General features: G+C 37.6%; 1 protein-coding gene across 3 annotated transcripts in view; it reads right to left on the reverse strand.

The window, feature by feature from the left end:
* SPATA6 (spermatogenesis associated 6) overlaps positions 1-19,588 on the reverse strand; it is a 151,605-nt gene that overhangs the window by 48,933 nt on the left and 83,084 nt on the right. For 2 of the 3 annotated variants that reach the window (XM_086716920.1, XM_086716922.1), the window contains exons 10-11: positions 5,102-5,286; positions 481-580 (exon numbers count right to left, since the gene is read on the reverse strand). In XM_086716920.1, the coding sequence (XP_086573046.1) occupies positions 481-580; positions 5,102-5,286 (285 nt within the window). The remainder of the gene's footprint in view (positions 1-480; positions 581-5,101; positions 5,287-19,588) is intronic. The other variant, XM_086716921.1, reaches the window with a different exon arrangement.

Here is a 19,588-nt window from a genome sequence, read left to right on the forward strand (position 1 = left end):
ATATTGATGGTCTCTAATATTAAACCCAGTAAACCTGACTGGCTCTTTTCCTCTTTTAAATAACATAAAAATCAGCTGGGAAGCTTCTTCAAAATAATTATTTCTCACCCCACCTCCCCTCATTCTACCATTTAGAATACAATCTATTTGCAAGAAATGGAATTGTTTTATACTGGGCCATAAAACAGGAGCCCCCATACTTGGAAGGCAATGAAATAATTATCATAAAGTCACTACTTACTACGAGATGTGATCAATAACACTGTTTAGAGTTCAGATGATGTCAAACATTTTGCACAATGACTCAGGTCAAGAGGAAGTTAGAGATGTTGCCTTTAGCAAAACCACTGACTTCCATCAAATGGAGGTTGTATCTTTTTTTCTTCTCTTTCAGTGATTAACTATTACAGGCTTAAGCATCTGGAGTGGTTCTCTTGCCCAATTAGAAAAGGCCTTCAAGAGGAAATTTTAGAAACTAACATATAAATGTCTTTGATGAGCCTGATGTGATTTCAAGACATTTTTTACCCGGTCATGGATCTCATCACAGTTTGAAGGTGAACACCAATCAGAATGGAATCTGTAGGCATAAAAAACAAAGGTGACTTGTAGCCAGAGGGAGAGAAAGAAATCTATCCAAATGCCAGACACCAAAAGTCATTGTTTTTTTCTTATCCCGGTGTGATGACACAGAAAGATTTAAATAGCATATTTTCTTCTTTGACCAAAGATGAGAGGCAGATGTAAAATCAGGCACTGATTCTCCACGGAAATATTACGCCTTCATAATATGTGCAATAAGCAGTAATAATAACATTTGATGTAAATTAGGGAGAGCACACCTAAGTAGTTAATCATTTTAATGATTTCCATACACAATTCTTTAGAGCTTTATCTCTAAATAAAGATACAGATTTTCAGATTAGAACAATAATTCCATGTATAGTGCCTTTAAAATTAGTTCTTATTTTCCAGTAATTTAATCACACTCTCTTAAATTATGTGGATAAAATGCCTTTATGTATACAGAACAATAAAACTAATTTTATGAAACGAAACAAAATGTTCAAATAGATGAAAATATTATTTAGAATGCAATCATGCTCTTACTCCTTCAGAAGATAGGGGGGTATCAAAATTGAAGGATTCCCTCTCAGCACAGATATCAATCACTTCTCTAGTCTCTCCTATAAATGTGCTTTTTAAGTGAATATTGTAAAAGGAAAGGAAAATGAGACTTTTATGAAAATCTGAGTTTTGGAGTTAAAGAAGAAATAAAACAACCATTCCTCTTTCTTATTCCCGCTCAAACTCAAAACTGGCATTAGTATTCTGAAGTTACTTTATTTTATACAAGTAATAATGAAAATTTCCAGGTCCATCTGATTATAATTCATCTATACAAAGTGTTATTGATAATTCCTTCATAAAGGAATGGGTACTAAAATGCTACTAGATTGCTTACATCTTTGCCTTTTTTCCTCCTAGCTTATACTTACAAAGTTACAATTTTATATATTTACACAAGGTATAAACTCTTTAGCAGGATAAATGATTTACATAACCTGTTTTAAAGAATGTAATCGCTAATGGATGATCAACTATATCTAAATTTTCATCTCCCATATTTGTAAAAGTTAGTGTTATTGAAGCTACACAAATATATGGCCAACTTTGTTATATTTGCTACATATGCAACACATCTTGAAAATCTGAGATCCAAATGTGCAGTTCCAAGAGGGTGTCTTCAGTGTGCTATGAGAGGGTCCACTAGTCTGTGCTGTGGTATAAGAAATGATTGCCTAACAATCTTTAACTTCATTTACAAAATTCAAAAAGGTAAGCATGATTAAAAAGAGTATCAGCTCCTTTTTAATTAAATTTGCTAGTGTTTCTTAGTCTGTTTTTAGTAATAACTTTACAGCCTAATACAAATCATAAGTCATAATATTAATATTTATACTTTGAGGAGAAAACTGTTTCTGAAATGTAAGACTTATAATAAAGATTGAAACCATTTTATGTGTGTTAACTCTACTGAAGATATTTTTTAAATGGGCTTCAAGCAAAAGGCACCTTCACTATAAATAAAGAAATTTATTTGCTTACAGTCACTAATAAGAGTTTTATTTTTGAGAGAGAGAGAAACAGAGAGAGAGAGAGTATACAGCACGCAGGGGATGGGCACAGAAAAAGGGAGAGAAAGAATCCCAAGCAGGCTCTGCACTGACAGCATAGAGCCTGACACAGGGCTTGATCCCACGAACCGTAAGATCATGACCTGAGCCAAAATGAAGAGTCAGACACTTAACTGACAGAGCTACCCAGGAGCCCCACTAATAGTTTTTGAAAGTCTGTTTATTCATATACATGATTTAGGAGTCAACACTTCAGAGAAATCTTAAAGGAAAACTTATTTCATCTTAATGAATATTTAACCCGGACAACTTCTATAGCTTTATGTTTTGTCATGGTCCCAATTTTGCCTGGGACATACAATCTATTTTTACATCAGTTTAAATTGCTTATTGATTCTGTTGGATTTTATAAATGCCCTGTAAGTATATTGTTCAGTAATCTAAAAGAGCCATTATCAGAGAATGTCTTATATTTAAAGGTGTGGTACTGAGTGTGCTAAAAAGAACAAAATGTTTTTGTTTCTAGTAATATGTCTTAAAGACATTTTATTTTCCTTATAACCAAATCTAAATCTTTTGCAAAACATACACTCAAAGTAGAAGTGTTCCACCTTAGCAAAAGTAAAAAAGTTTATCTACCCTAAAGAGTACCCCAATAAAGTTTTATTACTTTACTTAGATGAATTTAAAACTGAATTGCTATTATATTATTTTAAAAGCACCTCAACCTTGCTCTAGTCATGTAGGTAATGTTTAATATTAGAACCACTCATTTCCTTCTAGCAAAGACCTTACTGCATCTACTACCAAGCATCAGAATAGATGTGTAAATGCCACTTGCTACTGGAAGCCATCACCTGCACTGGGATATGAAAAAGGGACAGTTGAGTTTAGCTGCCTTCAGTGAAGAATTTTTGAATACAGCCTCAGTGAAGAATTTGTCAACTTGGAAAAACAGACTTCAAAAGCCAGGATGAAATTAGACCTCAGGATACAATTACACAAGACTAAAATTTATATTGTACTACAGTGGTAGACAACTGGAGAGTTCTGCAAAATCTGTGAAAAAGCAGGAAAATAAAACAATATTCATAAAAACATTTCCAAGGAGATATAGATAAAAAATGTCTTGAAAACCTACAGAGATGGCAGAGAACCTAATCAACAAAACCACAAGTGCTTAATTCTGAAAGTCAGCAAAAAGAGAGTATCTGAACATCTGACCACTGAAGCAGATGTGGAAATTAAAGTCCCCTGGCAACTGCAACACAGGTTACCAGACTTCAGCAGAAAAATCTCTCTTCAAGACTTTCTCTGGAACTTTTAAAGCCTATAGAAACATAGGTACATATCTCTCTATATAAACATGGAGATATATCTTTTTATCTATCCATCTGTCTGTGAACTCGATGATCCCACAGGCATCATTCCAAAGATTAGAGGCAACATTAAGCAAAATTCCCTATCTCAGGGTCTCCAGCAGACCTCCATACATCCATTTGAACGTTTATAGGGCTAATGGGGAAAGAAATCTATCTGTTTAGAATAGGGACTTTTTTTTCTTTCAGAATAAGGATGTTTTAATACAGCTTCCAAACTGATACACTCTTGCTCAAACCATCAGTTTTGAGATGAACTTTTGACAGACTATACAGTTAGTGTAAATTTTATCAATTAATGTCTGGTGGTCATAATATGCTATACAAACTGGGTGTGCTACTTCAGATTTTTGACACCACCTAAAGATAGATTTCATTTCCATGTTGTTGATAGAATGTGTGGCTTTCAAATTTTTTTTTTTTTAATATGAAATTCATTGTCACATTGGTTTCCATACAACACCCAGTGCTGATCACAACAGGTGTCCTCCTCAATGCCCATCACCCATTTTCCCCTCCCTCCCACCCCCATCAACCTTTAGTTTATTCTCAGTTTTTGAGTCTCTTATGGTTTGCCTCCCTCCCTCTCTTATTTTTTTCTTCACTTCTCCTCCCCCATGATCTTCTGTTAAGTTGCAAGGACCATGAGGCATTCAAATTTCTATAAAAGTTTTAAACTACCTAGGGTAGGGTTGTTTTTTGTTTTTTTTTCAATTTATGACAACTGTTTTCTATGTTACTATTAGTGAGTGAGGCAACGAATTTCCAATTTGAATTCAACAACAACAAAAACAGATAAAGAGGAATTATTTCTTTCACATTCAAATTATAACAAGTATCTAACTTCAGTTGCCAAAGCTTTTTTAGAGGGAGGGCTGGTGGGGCGCCTGGGTGGCGCAGTTGGTTAAGCGTCCGACTTCAGCCAGGTCACGATCTCGCGGTCCGTGAGTTCGAGCCCCGCGTCAGGCTCTGGGCTGATGGCTCAGAGCCTGGAGCCTGTTTCCGATTCTGTGTCTCCCTCTCTCTCTGCCCCTCCCCCGTTCATGCTCTGTCTCTCTCTGTCCCAAAAAAAATAAATAAACGTTGAAAAAAAAAAATTTAGAGGGAGGGCTGGAATTTTTACATGATTAAAATTCTCTTGGGGAGTTGGGGAGAGGTTATTTGAGGAAAATAAATACCATATACCAACAATATATAGCAGCATCATTATCACTAAAAGGAAAGTATAACCTATGCTATTTTTATACATAAGCCATGCCTATAATGTTAAATCCCTATGGATCTATTGAAAATAAACCATCATGCACTATTTTTCACTTTTAAAAACCATAGTATTGAATTAGGGTTAAAGTGATCCTAATTAATAAACCCATTAATAGTTAATAACTCACTTCAAGAGGACTGGGCTCGGGAGAAATATCTAATGCTATGTAATATGTACTATATTCTAAACAAAAACAAGTAAGCCTTTTAAAATCAAATTATACTTGTACAAATAATCAGTTCACATACATTATTTCTGCCTTCTCTTTTCTAATGATGATTATTCAAAAAATCAGTACAGTAGGAAAGACTAAGTATTACCTTTCCCTGAGAGAAGCTCGATTAAGCACAGGACTTGGAGAATGCTTCGGCATTGTTGAGGGTGCTGAATGGACTAGTAGGGTCCTTGCTGAATTCTGGGGCTTGCTACATGACCTTGAGCTTAAATACTCATCACACCTTTCCAAGGAGTCATCGTAGTCTCTCCCATGGGGTGTCCTGATAACCTGTTTAAAAAATTATATTTGTATACACATAATAAATGTGCTATACATTTATTACATACATACACACATATACACACCACCTTAGAACATTTATAAGAATTAAAAAAAAAAAAAAACACGTATAATGCCACAGCCATATATGAAGGTAAATTTTAGAATGTAGCAGTAATCATTACCACCATAAGAATAAATATTAGGGGCACCTGGGTGGCTCAGTCAGTTAAGCGCCTGACTTCGACTCAGGTCATGATCTCGCATCTCACGGTCTGTGAGTTCAAGTCCCGCATCAGGCTCTGTGACAGCTCAGAGCCTGGAGCCTGCTTCAGATTCTGTGTCTCCGTCTCTCTCTGCCCCTCCCCCACTCATGCTCTTTCTCAAAAATATATAAACATTAAAAAAAATATTAAATACATCTAGATTGTTCATTCCACGTCTAAAATTTACAATTATCAATTCCAAAGGCTTTTGAGTAGTGGTAGGGTAAAGGTAGGGGTGTATATATAAAACAAAGGACAATATACAGAAACTAATGACAGCCTAGTTTAGCTATCAGGCCAATCAGAACAGAATTCTACCCTAATACTCATTCATTGATTCATTTGTTCTGAGGACAGACAAATGAATGAATCAGGATAAAAACATTATATAACTACCTTTATATGAGGAACTTATATTCTAGTAAAGTTTACATACTACTATGAAGAGGGAGTTTTAAACACACACCCTAAGATAAATAGGTAAAATACATAGTATGTTAAAGGATGGTGACTATCATAAGAAGAAAATAAAGCAGGAAAGGAGATAAGAGGTACTGATGGGTGGTGTGGGAGGGGTATATAGGGAAGGAGATGCAATTTTATTTTATTTCATTTCATTTCACTTTATTTTATTTTTTTATTTATTTGAGAGAGAGAGAGCATGAGAGAGAGCAGGGGAGGGACAGAAAGAGAGGGAAAGAGAGAATCCCAGCAAGTTCCACATTGCCAGTGCGAAGAACGAAAAAGGGCTCGATTTCATGAAATGAACGTGAGATCATGACCTGAGCCAAAATCAAGAATCAGACACTTAACCTATTGAGCCACCCAGGCATCCCAGGAGCTGCAATTTGAAATAAGATAATCAAGGGGGACCTCATGGAGAAAGAGAATATCTTCGTAAAGACCTAAGGAGTAAAGGCCTGAAGATCTTACTAAAGACCACAAGACCTAAGTCATGGGGACATCTGCGGGAAGATCATTCCAGAAGGAGAGAAAAATAAACACAAAGATCCTGTGGGATGGGGTAGAAAGCACGCCTGATGTATTAGAAATAGCAAGGAAGGGGCAACTGGGTGGCTCAGGTAGTTAAGCATCCAACTTCGGCTCAGGTCATGATCTCACAATTCATGAGTTTGAGCCCCACGTTGGGCTCTGTGCTGACAGCTCAGAGCCTGGAGCCTGGAGCCTGTCTTCGAATTCTATGTCTCCCTCTCTCTCTGTCCCTCCCCTGCTTGTACTGTCTCTCTCTCTCTCAAAAAATAAATGAAAAAAAACAACAACACTTAAAGAATTAAAAAAAAAAAAAAGAAATAGCAAGGAAACCAATAGGGCTGAACTAAATAGTAGGTAATGAGGTCAAAAAGGTAGTTTTAAGGATTTAGGATTCTATGCTGTAACTTTTTTTTTTTTTTAAATAAGATCTCACTGGCTACTTTGTTAAGAACTCTCTATAGAGTGGCAGAGACAGGGAAATCATCTAGGAAATGATTATAACAAAATATGGAAAAGGATGCTGGCTTGAATAAGAATGATATCAATGGAGGTGAAAACTGATCAGATTGAAAAGGCATTTGAAAGATAGGGCCAACAGGATTCGCTAATGGACTGGATGTCAAAGATAACACCAGTTTTTTGGCCTAATCAACCAGAAGAATTGGGTTTATATGATTTAGTTACACTCTTCCAACTGGAAGGATAGAAGAGTAAATATTAGGAGCCTGTTTCTGCACATGTTGAGCTGCTTATACCTATTAATTTATTAATCACCCAACATATTAGAGTAGAATTCAGGAGAAGAGTCCAGGGTAAAGATATAAATGGTATTTAAAGATAGGGCACTAGGTGATATCACCAAGGAACTGAGCATAAGTAGAAAGAAGAATACATCTGAAGACAGAGCCCTGGGGAATACTCCACTACTGAAAGGCTGAGAAGATAGCAAGAAAACATCAGACTGAGGAGTGGGCAGGGAAGAAGGGGAAGAAACAGGAGAATGTGTGGTCAGTTGAAGAATGCATTTCAAGTAAGGGGAGTAACTAAGTTAAATACGCTGATAAATCAAATTGGAAAAGACTGAGAATGGAACTTTGGATTTTAGCAATTGGAGAGTCATCAGTAACATCAACAAGAGTAGCACTGATGGAGTGATGGGAGTGATAATCTGGAGTTGAGTTCAAGAGAGAATGAGAGAGAGAAATTGCACTCATTTAATAAATATTTAATCTCCAGTCATTATTTTAAGTGTTGGGACTACAACAGTGAACACAACTAAGTCCCTGCCTTTATGAGCAACTGTTCTAGCAGTACTATTTGGTAAATATCTGGCCTTTAAGAAAGATACCTTATCTTTCTCAGACTTATTTCCCTCATATGTAGAGCTAATAATCACTATCTTATAGATTTTCCATAATTTAAAGTAAGTTATAGAACATCTAGGTGTGTGAATTAGTTATACAATAAATATAAGCCATTTATTATTAAAACACCAGTCCAACACAACTTTTTGCTTCAACACTACCACAATTTTCACTGCTTTCCAGAATTAGAGCAACATATGGTGACTCAGCAATCGGCTAAGAGAACCAAGCTTTCATCCCAGAACCAAATAGCACATGGTTCAAACGGCTCAGTTACAGTCCCAAATAACTGACCAAGAAATATATGATCTAGATTGAATAAAAATTGGAAATTATTTCAATGTTAGTTGTTCACATAAAGTAAAAGCACAGTGAATGTCAAAAACAAGATCAAAGATGTCCGTAGTCAACAAATGTTAAGCATATATGTGAAGAGACTGATAGGAAAGAAAAAAAGTGCTGTAATGCTGTTTCTAGAATTCTATCCAAATATGAGTCTCTTGGCTTATGGTACAGATTATTTTCTCTTCATTAACTTCAATGCCAACTGAGTCATGTTGGTTAGCAGACCACTTCATTTTTCTTTCCCCCCTTTTTTTTTATTAAATTTTCTCCCCAAACTAGTCAGCAATATTTTAAACACAGCCATGTTCCTCTATTTATAAGAATATTCACTGACAATCTCTTGCACCACATGTTAGCTAATACTCATATCTAGAAAGGTATAGGGGTTTGAACTTACAATCCAGATGAGATGGGGTATAAACACAAAGATAACTGACAACAAGATAACCTGCATCAAATACATCATAATGACAACACAGAAGGATATTCAAAGATTTTGGTCTAAATGGTGGAAGTCTCATGGAGAAGGTGGGACTGGAATCAAGGCCATTAGTAGAGAAAAGGAGAAAGGGCAGTCAGAATGGGGGGAAAGGCACAAGGAAAGAGGACCACAGACGACAATAACTTGGCTATCTCTATAGGAAATTAATAGGAGAGACAGTATCTTAGAGGTGGAAAGGAGCACATTGTAGAGAAACTTAAGTGCTGTAACTCAATACTACTCAACATTTTTTAAGCATATTCTATGTATAAAGTACTAAACAAGGGAGGAGACAACAATCACAAACAAATGTAACAGAAGACCTCAAAGAAGTTATAATCCATGAGGGCAGACATGAAAAAACAAGTAATGATAAAATAATGAGGAAGGAAATTAGAACTGAATAGATATAATAAGTGTGCCATGGGACCACAGCTAGGATATATTCTTTCCATGGAATTACAGCAAATATTTGTTTGGTAAAGTTTTATATCTGCATGGGGGACTAAAGGTATAATGAGGGAGTAAGTCTTGGATAAGAATCCATTTCAAACTTTCAATCTTAAGCCTTAGCTTAAGACATTTCCATAGCTCTTGTGAGTTTTCCATAGGTTACTTATTTACTTCAAAACCACATGGAGTATTATCTCTTTGGCTCATTACAGAAGAGTTCCATCTCTTGGACAATTCTTCAAGAACACTGGCTTACAGTCCAAAGACCTGGGTTCAAATCCCTACCAATTATGTGACCCTGAGCGGGTCATTTCTTTCCAAGCTTTAGTTTCCTTATATACAAACTGGGGAAATAACCTTCCAGATTTGCCACAAAAATGTGGTATAATTGTGAAAACACAAAGCAGAGGGCTTAGTTTATGAAGAATAATAGTTATTTCCTCTGTTTACAGTGATCTTCATATTTCAGCAAAAAGACTTTTTTTTTTCTTTTTACATTTATGGAAATCTTTAAATGTCTGTTCTAAGATCTCCAGTATGTAACAATTCCAATATTACAAATGTTAAAATGTATCGAGATAAAAAATCTAGTATTTTTAAACCACTCTAAAACTGTTACAAGTAGAAAAGCTTCATACACAAAATTCATTGTAATTCCATATATGCAATTATACAAAGGACACACTTCTCAAATTTGTGATATATAATGGTTTGGTTATACCATACTTATGAAATAAGATTCCTGAAAAGTTGTTTACATGATAAGCTGATAAGTCGTATTTATGGCCATAAAATTTTATGGGAACTTCAAGGTCCAATTAATAGAAGGAATAACTAACTACTGAGTATAATGGGAAACAGGAAATCACTTATCCAACAAGTATCTGTTGAACTGACTTAATGCCTGGTATAAACACCATGCTCTAAAACTTCTTCTTTGTCATGGAGCTTAAAATTTAAGAAACAAATACAAATAATTCTAATGGAATTAGCTGGGAAGTAGTTGAGACTAAGGATTGTAGGGGGAAAGTGCAGTATAGGTACTACTTTTAGGATGATAAGAAGAAAGTATGGTTCTCACTCAAAAGAGAGAGAAGCAATTTCTCAGTTTTGCCAAGAACATTCCTTAGTGAATCCTATTTCAAGTGAATAATCAATTCCTATCTTACCCAGTTTAAAAATCCATATGCTCAGCTATCTGGATTGGTTTTAGAAAGATGTACTTTCTTTACACTGGAGAGAATTCAAGGAATTCCAAAATAATGCAATGAAAATGATAAGTAATTCCTAAATAGATCAATCCTTGTGTGTACTTGTGTGTATGGAGGGTTCCCTTCTTAGACCACTGTTCTATGCATTTATATAAATAACTTGTTTAATCGCCACAACAACCTTATGAAATATTTTGATTCTGTCCACTTCATAGGAGAGGAAACTGAAGCAAAGTTAAATAGCTATTAAGTGAGGGGGTCTCAGGCTAGTGACACATGAGAGATCTACGGCAGATCTCTCAAGTGGAAAACTCCAGAGCCCAAGCCTCCCAGGATGCCTGAAAGGAAAGTCTCACAGAAGATGGTCTCACAATCTGATTTACTAACAATCCAAACTACAGACCTCAGGAACAAACTGACAAACTGTTCTCAAAGAAGAAAGAAAGCATACCCAATTAATTTTATGATGTGATCATAATAATGCTACCAAACCACTCATGGAAAGTAGAAGGGTAATTACAGACCACCCTCACTAGAAACCATATGTGGGAAAGGGTTAAATAAAGTATTAACAAATTAAATTCAGTAATGTTAAAAATATATATATAACATGACCAAGTTGGGTTTATTCAAAGAATACAAAGATAGGTGAGCATTGGAAAATCTATTAATTCACTACGAAAAAATCAGTATCAAATCAATAGATGCTGAAAAAAATCCGTTTGATAATATTCAACATCCATTCATAATTTAAAAATATTCTTTGCAAACAAGAAATCTCAGAAGGAACTTAGTTAACTTGCAAAAGGATATTTAACAAAAATCTACTGCAAATAACATTCATAGGTGTGAAACCTCAGACATGATCCTATCTATCAAAGACAGGATCAAGACAAGAAAACACTGTATTAGGCTATGCTGCAGTAGCAAATTAAATTTGAAAATCACTGGCTTAACATAATAAAGGTTCATTTTTCCCCATGCTTTACAGTAACAGAGGTTAGCAAGAAAAATTACACTTCACAAAAACTGTCTAAGGACTGTTTTGATGAGACACACTGAGCAACTTACAGCTGTATGATCTAGAATGTGAGGCCTCATTGTCACTGAAACAAGAGAGGGTTCAGATCAATTCATCTATGCTTCACCCTGGAAGGGATCCACATAATTTTCATTCATAGCCCATCAGCTAGAGGAGGTCCTAAATAACTGCAAAAGGGCTTGAAAAGCTGGAAGAGGATACGAACAGCCAATAAGCAGTAACTGTCCCTGCCACGTCCCCTATCACCACTTTTATTCACACTGTACTGAAGATATTAGAAAGTTAAGACAAAGAAATATTTCGAATGGCATAAATAAAATTCATTTCGCAAATGACAGTTTCTTCTATTAAAAAATTCAAGAATATCATGACAAAAATGTTATACAAAATCAGCTTCAAACCTATATATCAGTAAAACACACAAAAAATGTAGTTTACAGTACATTCCTATTTACAGTAGGAACCAAAACTATAAAGTTTCTAGGAATAAATCTAACTATGTGTAACAGATTAATGGAAAAGCATACATATCTTTACTGAGACACGTGAGAACTGAGACCACCTGCATTCACATGGCTTAAATACCAGATCTAAGAACTGAGACCCACCTACCTCAATGTGACTTTACCATGAGCTCAAGGAAATTCTTGCCCAAGAAAACAATGCTACAAACCAGTAAATACCATCATTTGCTTCAGGACATTCCCATAAATCATTTACCTGAACAAACGGTCTGCTCAATCATCAATCAGCTCCCTTCTTGAAACAACAGATTCTTAATCTGGGCAAATAATTTCCTTCTCGGAAGAAAAGATCACTCAACTGGACAAATCCTTCCTTATCAAATCAAGTGTTTACTTATCAAGACTCGCTTTAAGAACCCAATCTTTGTGTTCATTAATCCCAAACTTTTATATCACAAACTTTGTCAATTAGATTCCCTCATTAAAAGCCCTACCTTAAAACACTGGAGCTCAGACCCCAAAACCCTATACATATCTGCCCCTAACCTTCTCCTTTCAGAGACACTACTCAGACTGTCCAAGTGGTGGCGCTACCTTAAAGCATTATGTCAGAAACTCAGCTCTGCTTGGTATCAACAGATTATTTAGTTATTCTAGTGGTTTTGGTGAGTTGGCAGTTGACAATCCTAACAGTCTACTAAGATATAAATAGACACCCACATGCTGCCACAGATAAAACCTTCAACTTAGAAACTGTACTCTTCTGAGACTTCGTGAGCTTCCCTACTGTGAGTCTCTGACTGCAGTAGTAAGGTGAATGAACTTTGGTGTTGAGTCTGGGCTCTGATTTCCTTTTGTTAAACTTCCCAAGTGCTTAGTTACTTCGTCTCCTAGGATGCAGAACCCTTTACTAATCTTGTCATTATATGATCGGATTGGAAAATTTGTATCCCGGTGGATGTCTGTCTTTTTATCAACAATACTAATATATCTCTATCTTTGTGACTTTTTGTTGTGAGTCTGAGAAGAAGATCATAGGAAAATGAAAAAATGTCGAGCTACCAAATCCATCCTCGGGTTAGGCCCATGGATGAACAGGCTCTGAAATTCTCATCACACCACAATCCTCATAATAAAAACTCTGCCGTGGGTCACTTGTCAAAGTATCATGAAAACTTCTTCAGTGTTTCCTTGTTCTCTCCATGGGAAAAAACTGCTGTAGAAGAGATTGCTTCCAAACCTTCCATCCTCCTAGAAGTGCAGACTTGTCAGGTCTCCCATTTGAGACAACCGCTAGGTTGGGGCACAAGACACAAAGCACGCAAGCAGCACACGGACCAACATTACCAGACTTGTATATTGGTTTCCATTTAGGTCCATGTCCCCTCCAAGTTAGATTCAAGCTTCTTACACCTATTCACACTGTAATTTTAAGTCATACAGTTACTATTCTAAGCAACATAATTTCACCAATGCCTATGCAAAGAAATACCTCTGCTGTCAGGGCAGCAGGGTATTCACAAAGCTCACCTGGCAGGATTCAGCGCTGTTGCAGACTGAGAACAGCTCTTTACCCTCTAGTTTTCCCTTGTTCAAGTCAGGGCACCCAGGTCCCCAGCTATCCTGCTCCTGCTCTAACAAAGTAGATCAGAAATGGCATTCAGGTAGGGTGGGAATGTGAGATAGGGGAGAGATCATGCCAATTCACAGGTCACCGGATCATAAGAAGTCCTATCTACATCTGATGGACTGGCCTGTCCATCACCCCAAGATCCTGGCCTTCAAGCTACATTCAAGTGACTGCAGGGAACTCTGAGTGGTCTTTCTTGAGGAGGACATGATTATGTTCTATGTGAGGGAAGAAAGGTATGCAAAGATATTTGGGGGTCAGAGGGGCAGACTGTGTCAGATATGGTTAGCTGTCCACTAAAATTTGTGTCCCCTCTTATGAAGCATAAGATTAGTGGGAATTGGCTACCTACCCAGGATCCCTACTTACTAGCTACTCTCCTCCCTGTGCTTCTAGATATGGCCACGTGACCAGTTCCTGTCAATGGAACATAAGAAGTGACTTAGAGCACTTCCAGGCTTTTAAGAAACAGATGCACTGGAATGTTAATGAGAAATAAAACTTACGTTGTGTTAAAACATTGTAATAGTAAAGTTTCAGAACATCTGGCATTACCCTAATACATTGAGTGAGTTAAAATCCAGAAGTAGAAATGTAGACATGACCTAGATAAGAAAGACAGTGATGACATAATGGGAACACAAGGAGTAGGAGCAGCCAGATTATAGGCAATACAAAAATCTAAGCAGAAAACTCTGACTTTGATGTGATATTCATTCATAAATTCAAACACGAGTTAAGTATCCACCAGATACCACACACCTAGCTATCAAAACATGAAATTACTTTCACGAGTTTAGGAAGACATATAAAATCCATATTCTGCCAAATGAAAGAGGCACCCAGTGTAATAAGGCAATGCTAAGGCATGTGAGGATGTTAAAAGTGATGTTAAGGCTACCAGAAATCAACCATATATCCCACGTGTATTTCACAATTTTGCCTAAAGCAAGGTCTGCTTCTTCAGTTCCACGAAGGTGATTTCCTATCTCTTTTTTAAAAAAATTTTTTTTAATGTTTATTTATTTTTGAGACAGAGAGAGACAGAGCATGAACGGGGGAGGGTCAGAGAGAGAGGGAGACACAGAATCTGAAACAGGCTCCAGGCTCTGAGCCGTCAGCACAGAGCCCGACGCGGGGCTCGAACTCACAGACCGTGAGATCGTGACCTGAGCCGAAGTCGGACGCTTAACCGACTGAGCCACCCAGGCGCCCCCCTATCTCTTTTAAAGAAACAGAAGGACTCTTCAGTTTTGAGAGTTCTCATAAAATTCATTGTCTCCAAATAGTTTAGGAGTAATGGATAAAGAAATGGAAGCAATGTTCACTTGAATGTCTAACAGTGAAAGGAGGGAGAGAGGATGATAAAGACACAGGGATGCAGACTGAGCTCTTTCTCAGATTTGCAAAATTTGTTTTCTGTCATTTAAGACAGGGGTAAAAATTCCTGTTCAATTTATAAGTCTGCATATAATCCAATTATATAATAAATATGAAAAGCTTTAAAATTGGAACCCATTATACAAATTTGTTTTTTATTATTGTGTTTTATGGTCAAAATAAATAAATGCAAAGGTGTTAACATGATTAAGAAGGCAGAGTAGAAGGAAAAACAAAGTGGAGATTAACAGGAAGACTGAAGTAGAGATGAAGAGAACTGAGAAAAATTCCATCCACAACTGACATTTTCTTTGACGAAGTAGAATATGAAGTCATGTATAGAAAATGAGAAGTAGAACTTAGAAAGTCTAGACTACGTTATAGAATCAACAACAGAACAAAATGATCAAGCAGCACTGAAGGCCAAACTGAAGCTAGAAAGGATGTATTTTTAAGGGCCCAAGTAAAATGGGTTCTATAAAGCTTTCCAGAAATATTCTGTTATTAGATATACAGCCATTCATTTATTCAGATACTGATTATACATGGCATCATTGATTTTTCAACCATTAGCCCAAAAGCCCCTGCAAAGGACAGAACTGTGTCTCCCCAAAATTCCTATGTCGAAGCTCTAACTCCCACTGCGACTGCATTTGAAGTAAGGAATTAAGTAAGGTTCAATGAGGTCACATAGGTGAGGTTCTAATCTGAAAGGATTGGCGCTTTCATAAGGAGACCCCAGACTTTGTGCTCACATGTGCACACACACTCTCACTCTCTCTGCTATGTGAGGATGCAGTGAAAAGCAGCTGTCTGCAAGCTAGGAAGAGAGCTCTCACAAGATACCAGAATGCCTGGCACCCTGAGCTTTTCTACTGTCCAGCCTCCAGAACTGTGAGAAAACAAATTTCTGTTGTTTAAGGCACCCAGTCTATGGTATTTATTACCGTAGCCCAAACTAAGACAGCCCTCATGTTAAAAATGAATACTTTGTATTGCCGTCTTTTATATACCGAAATTAAACGTATTAAAAATGTAACTTACAGGGGCACCTGGGTGGCTCAGTCGGTTGAGCGACCGACTTCAGCGCAGGTCATGATCTCACGGTTTGTGAGTTTGAGCCCCGCGTTGGGCTCTGTGCTGACAGCTCAGAGCCTGGAGTCTGCTTCTGATTCTGTGTCTCCCTCTCTCTCTGCCCCTCCCTCACTCGTGCTCTGTCTCTGTCTCAGAAATAAACAAACATTTAAAAAAAAATTTTTTTTTAAATGTAACTTATGGAGTGCCTGGGTAGCTCAGTTGGTTTGATTTTGGCTTAGGTCTGATCTCATAGTTAGTGAGTTCAAGCCCCACATCAGGCTCTGTGCAGACAGTGTGGAGCCTACTTGGGATTCTGCCTCCCTCTCTCTCTGCCCCTCCCCTGCTTGCTCGCTCTCTCTCTCTCTCTCAAAAATAAATAAAACTAAACTTAAAAATATTTTTAAAAATTAAAAAAATAAAAATGTAACTTCTTACATACCCACTTTCCAAAAAAATAAATCAATGAATTGTCTTAATTGTAGTATAGAGAAATTAATGGAACATGACTTAATTTTTTTTAATGTTTATTTATTTTTGAGAGACGGACAGAGTGAGAGTGGGGGAGGGGCAGAGAGAGAGGGAGACACAGAATCCGAAGCAGGCTCCAGGCTCTGAGCTGTCAGCACAGAGCCTGACGTGGGGCTCCAACTCACAAACCGTGAGATCATGACCTGAGCTGAAGTCCGGCGCTTAACCAATGGAGCCTCCCAGGCACCCCTATGGAACATGGCTTAAAATACACACTTCAATAGATAAATGCCAAGTATGACTATTCTAAAAAATATAAGGGATGTTTGCACTCACTTACATAAATAAGTTTGAAGTTGAAAAAAAATTCTTTTTAACATTTATTTATTATTGAGAGACAGAGAGAGACAGAGCATGAGTGGGGCAGAGACAGGAGGAGACACAGAATCTGAAGGAGGCTCCAGGCTCTGAGCTGTCAGCACAGAGCCCGACGTGGGGCTTGAAGTCACAAACCGAGAGAGATCATGACCCGAGCCGAAGTCAGACACTCAACCGACTGAGCCACCCAGGCGCCCCAATAAGTTTGAAGTTTTAAAATGTAAGTAGATCGGGGCGCCTGGGTGGCGCAGTCGGTTAAGCGTCCGACTTCAGCCAGGTCACGATCTCGCGGTCCGTGAGTTCGAGCCCCGCGTCGGGCTCTGGGCTGATGGCTCCGAGCCTGGAGCCTGTTTCCGATTCTGTGTCTCCCTCTCTCTCTGTCCCTCCCCCGTTCATGCTCTGTCTCTCTCTGTCCCAAAAATAAATAAACGTTGAAAAAAAAAAAAATTAAAAAAAAAAAAAATAAAAAAATAAAATGTAAGTAGATCATGGGGAGCCTGGGCAGCTCAGTCGGTTGAGCATCCAACTCTTGACTTTGGCTCAGGTCAGGATCTCACAGTTCGTGAGTTCAAGCCCTGCATCGGGCTCTGTACTGAAAGCTTGGTATTCTCTGTTTCCTTCTCTCTCTCTCTCTGCCCCTACCCTGCTCACGCTCTCTCTCTCCCTCTCAAAAATAAATGAACATTTAAAAAGATATAAATAAAATGTAAGAAGATCATAAGCCATTCCATACAAGAAAACCAGGAAAATAAATAAGCTGCTGTATACTTCATCATGGTATAATACTACACCATATATTTTTAACAAAACAAAGTATAATCTTTATAATATATTTGTATTCCTACAATATATGCTGTATCTCAAAACAATGTAAAGGTACTCTTGTTTTATGTAGAGTTAGACTGGTTCTAATAATTATGAACATGTTTTTCACCTCCATTATGGTTGGTGAAACAGCTGAAAGCCATGTAGGACATAAGAATTCCTCATTGTGATGGCACAAAAACAGACACATAAACCAATGGAATAGAATAGAAACCCCAGAACTAGACCCACAAACGTATGGCCAACTCATCTTTGACAAAGCAGGAAAGAACATCCAATGGAAAAAAGACAGTCTCTTTAACAAATGGTGCTGGGAGAACTGGACAGCAACATGCAGAAGGTTGAAACTAGACCACTTTCTCACACCATTCACAAAAATAAACTCAAAATGGATAAAGGACCTGAATGTGAGACAGGAAACCATCAAAACCTTAGAGGAGAAAGCAGGAAAAGACCTCTCTGACCTCAGCCGTAGCAATCTCTTACTCGACACATCCCCAAAGGCAAGGGAATTAAAAGCAAAAGTGAATTCCTGGGACCTTATGAAGATAAAAAGCTTCTGCACAGCAAAGGAAACAACCAACAAAACTAAAAGGCAACCAACGGAATGGGAAAAGATATTTGCAAATGACATATCGGACAAAGGGCTAGTATCCAAAATCTATAAAGAGCTCACCAAACTCCACACCCGAAAAGCAAATAACCCAGTGAAGAAATGGGCAGAAAACATGAATAGACACTTCTCTAAAGAAGACATCCGGATGGCCAACAGGCACATGAAAAGATGTTCAGCGTCGCTCCTTATCAGGGAAATACAAATCAAAACCACACTCAGGTATCACCTCACGCCAGTCAGAGTGGCCAAAATGAACAAATCAGGAGACTATAGATGCTGGAGAGGATGTGGAGAAACGGGAACCCTCTTGCACTGTTGGTGGGAATGCAAATTGGTGCAGCCGCTCTGGAAAGCAGTGTGGAGGTTCCTCAGAAAATTAAAAATAGACCTACCCTATGACCCAGCAATAGCACTGCTAGGAATTTATCCAAGGGACACAGGAGTACTGATGCATAGGGGCACTTGTACCCCAATGTTCATAGCAGCACTCTCAACAATAGCCAAATTATGGAAAGAGCCTAAATGTCCATCAACTGATGAATGGATAAAGAAATTGTGGTTTATATACACAATGGAGTACTACGTGGCAATGAGAAAAAATGAAATATGGCCTTTTGTAGCAACGTGGATGGAACTGGAGAGTGTGATGCTAAGTGAAATAAGCCATACAGAGAAAGACAGATACCATATGGTTTCACTCTTATGTGGATCCTGAGAAACTTAAGAGAAACCCATGGGGGAGGGGAACAAAAAAAAAAAAAAGAGGTTAGAGTGGGAGAGAGCCAAAGCATAAGAGACTGTTGAGAACTGAGAGCAAACTGAGGGTTGATGGGGGGTGGGAGGGAGGAGAGGGTGGGTGATGGGTACTGAGGAGGGCACCTTTTGGGATGAGCACTGGGTGTTGTATGGAAACCAATTTGACAATAAATTTCATATATAAATAAAAAAAATAAAATAAAATAAATCCTAAAAAAAAAAAAAAAAAGAATTCCTCATTGTTTGGAACAGTCCCATTATTGGTAGAATACCTCATGTCCCTGATCATTAAATATTAAGAGTACTTCCCCTCAATGACTGTAATAACAGTCCCTGTTAATGTCTAAAATGCCACCTTGAGAGTAGTACAATGTCTACTGAGAACCAGTGTATTAAATGAATGCCTATTATACACAGGCACATGGAAGTACACATAGGGGAGAGAAGCAGCCAATGATTCAGGTGGAATAATGGTAGAACAGAGACATGAAACTAAAAGAACATGAGTGTTTATGAGAACAGCTGGTTATAATGCATTCAGGGTAAAGAGAGTTGAGTTTGG

Source organism: Puma concolor, chromosome C1 (genome assembly GCF_028749965.1).
Source record: "Puma concolor isolate L17-30 chromosome C1, mPumCon1.1.hap2, whole genome shotgun sequence".
In the NCBI taxonomy this organism is placed as follows: Eukaryota; Metazoa; Chordata; class Mammalia; order Carnivora; family Felidae; genus Puma; species Puma concolor.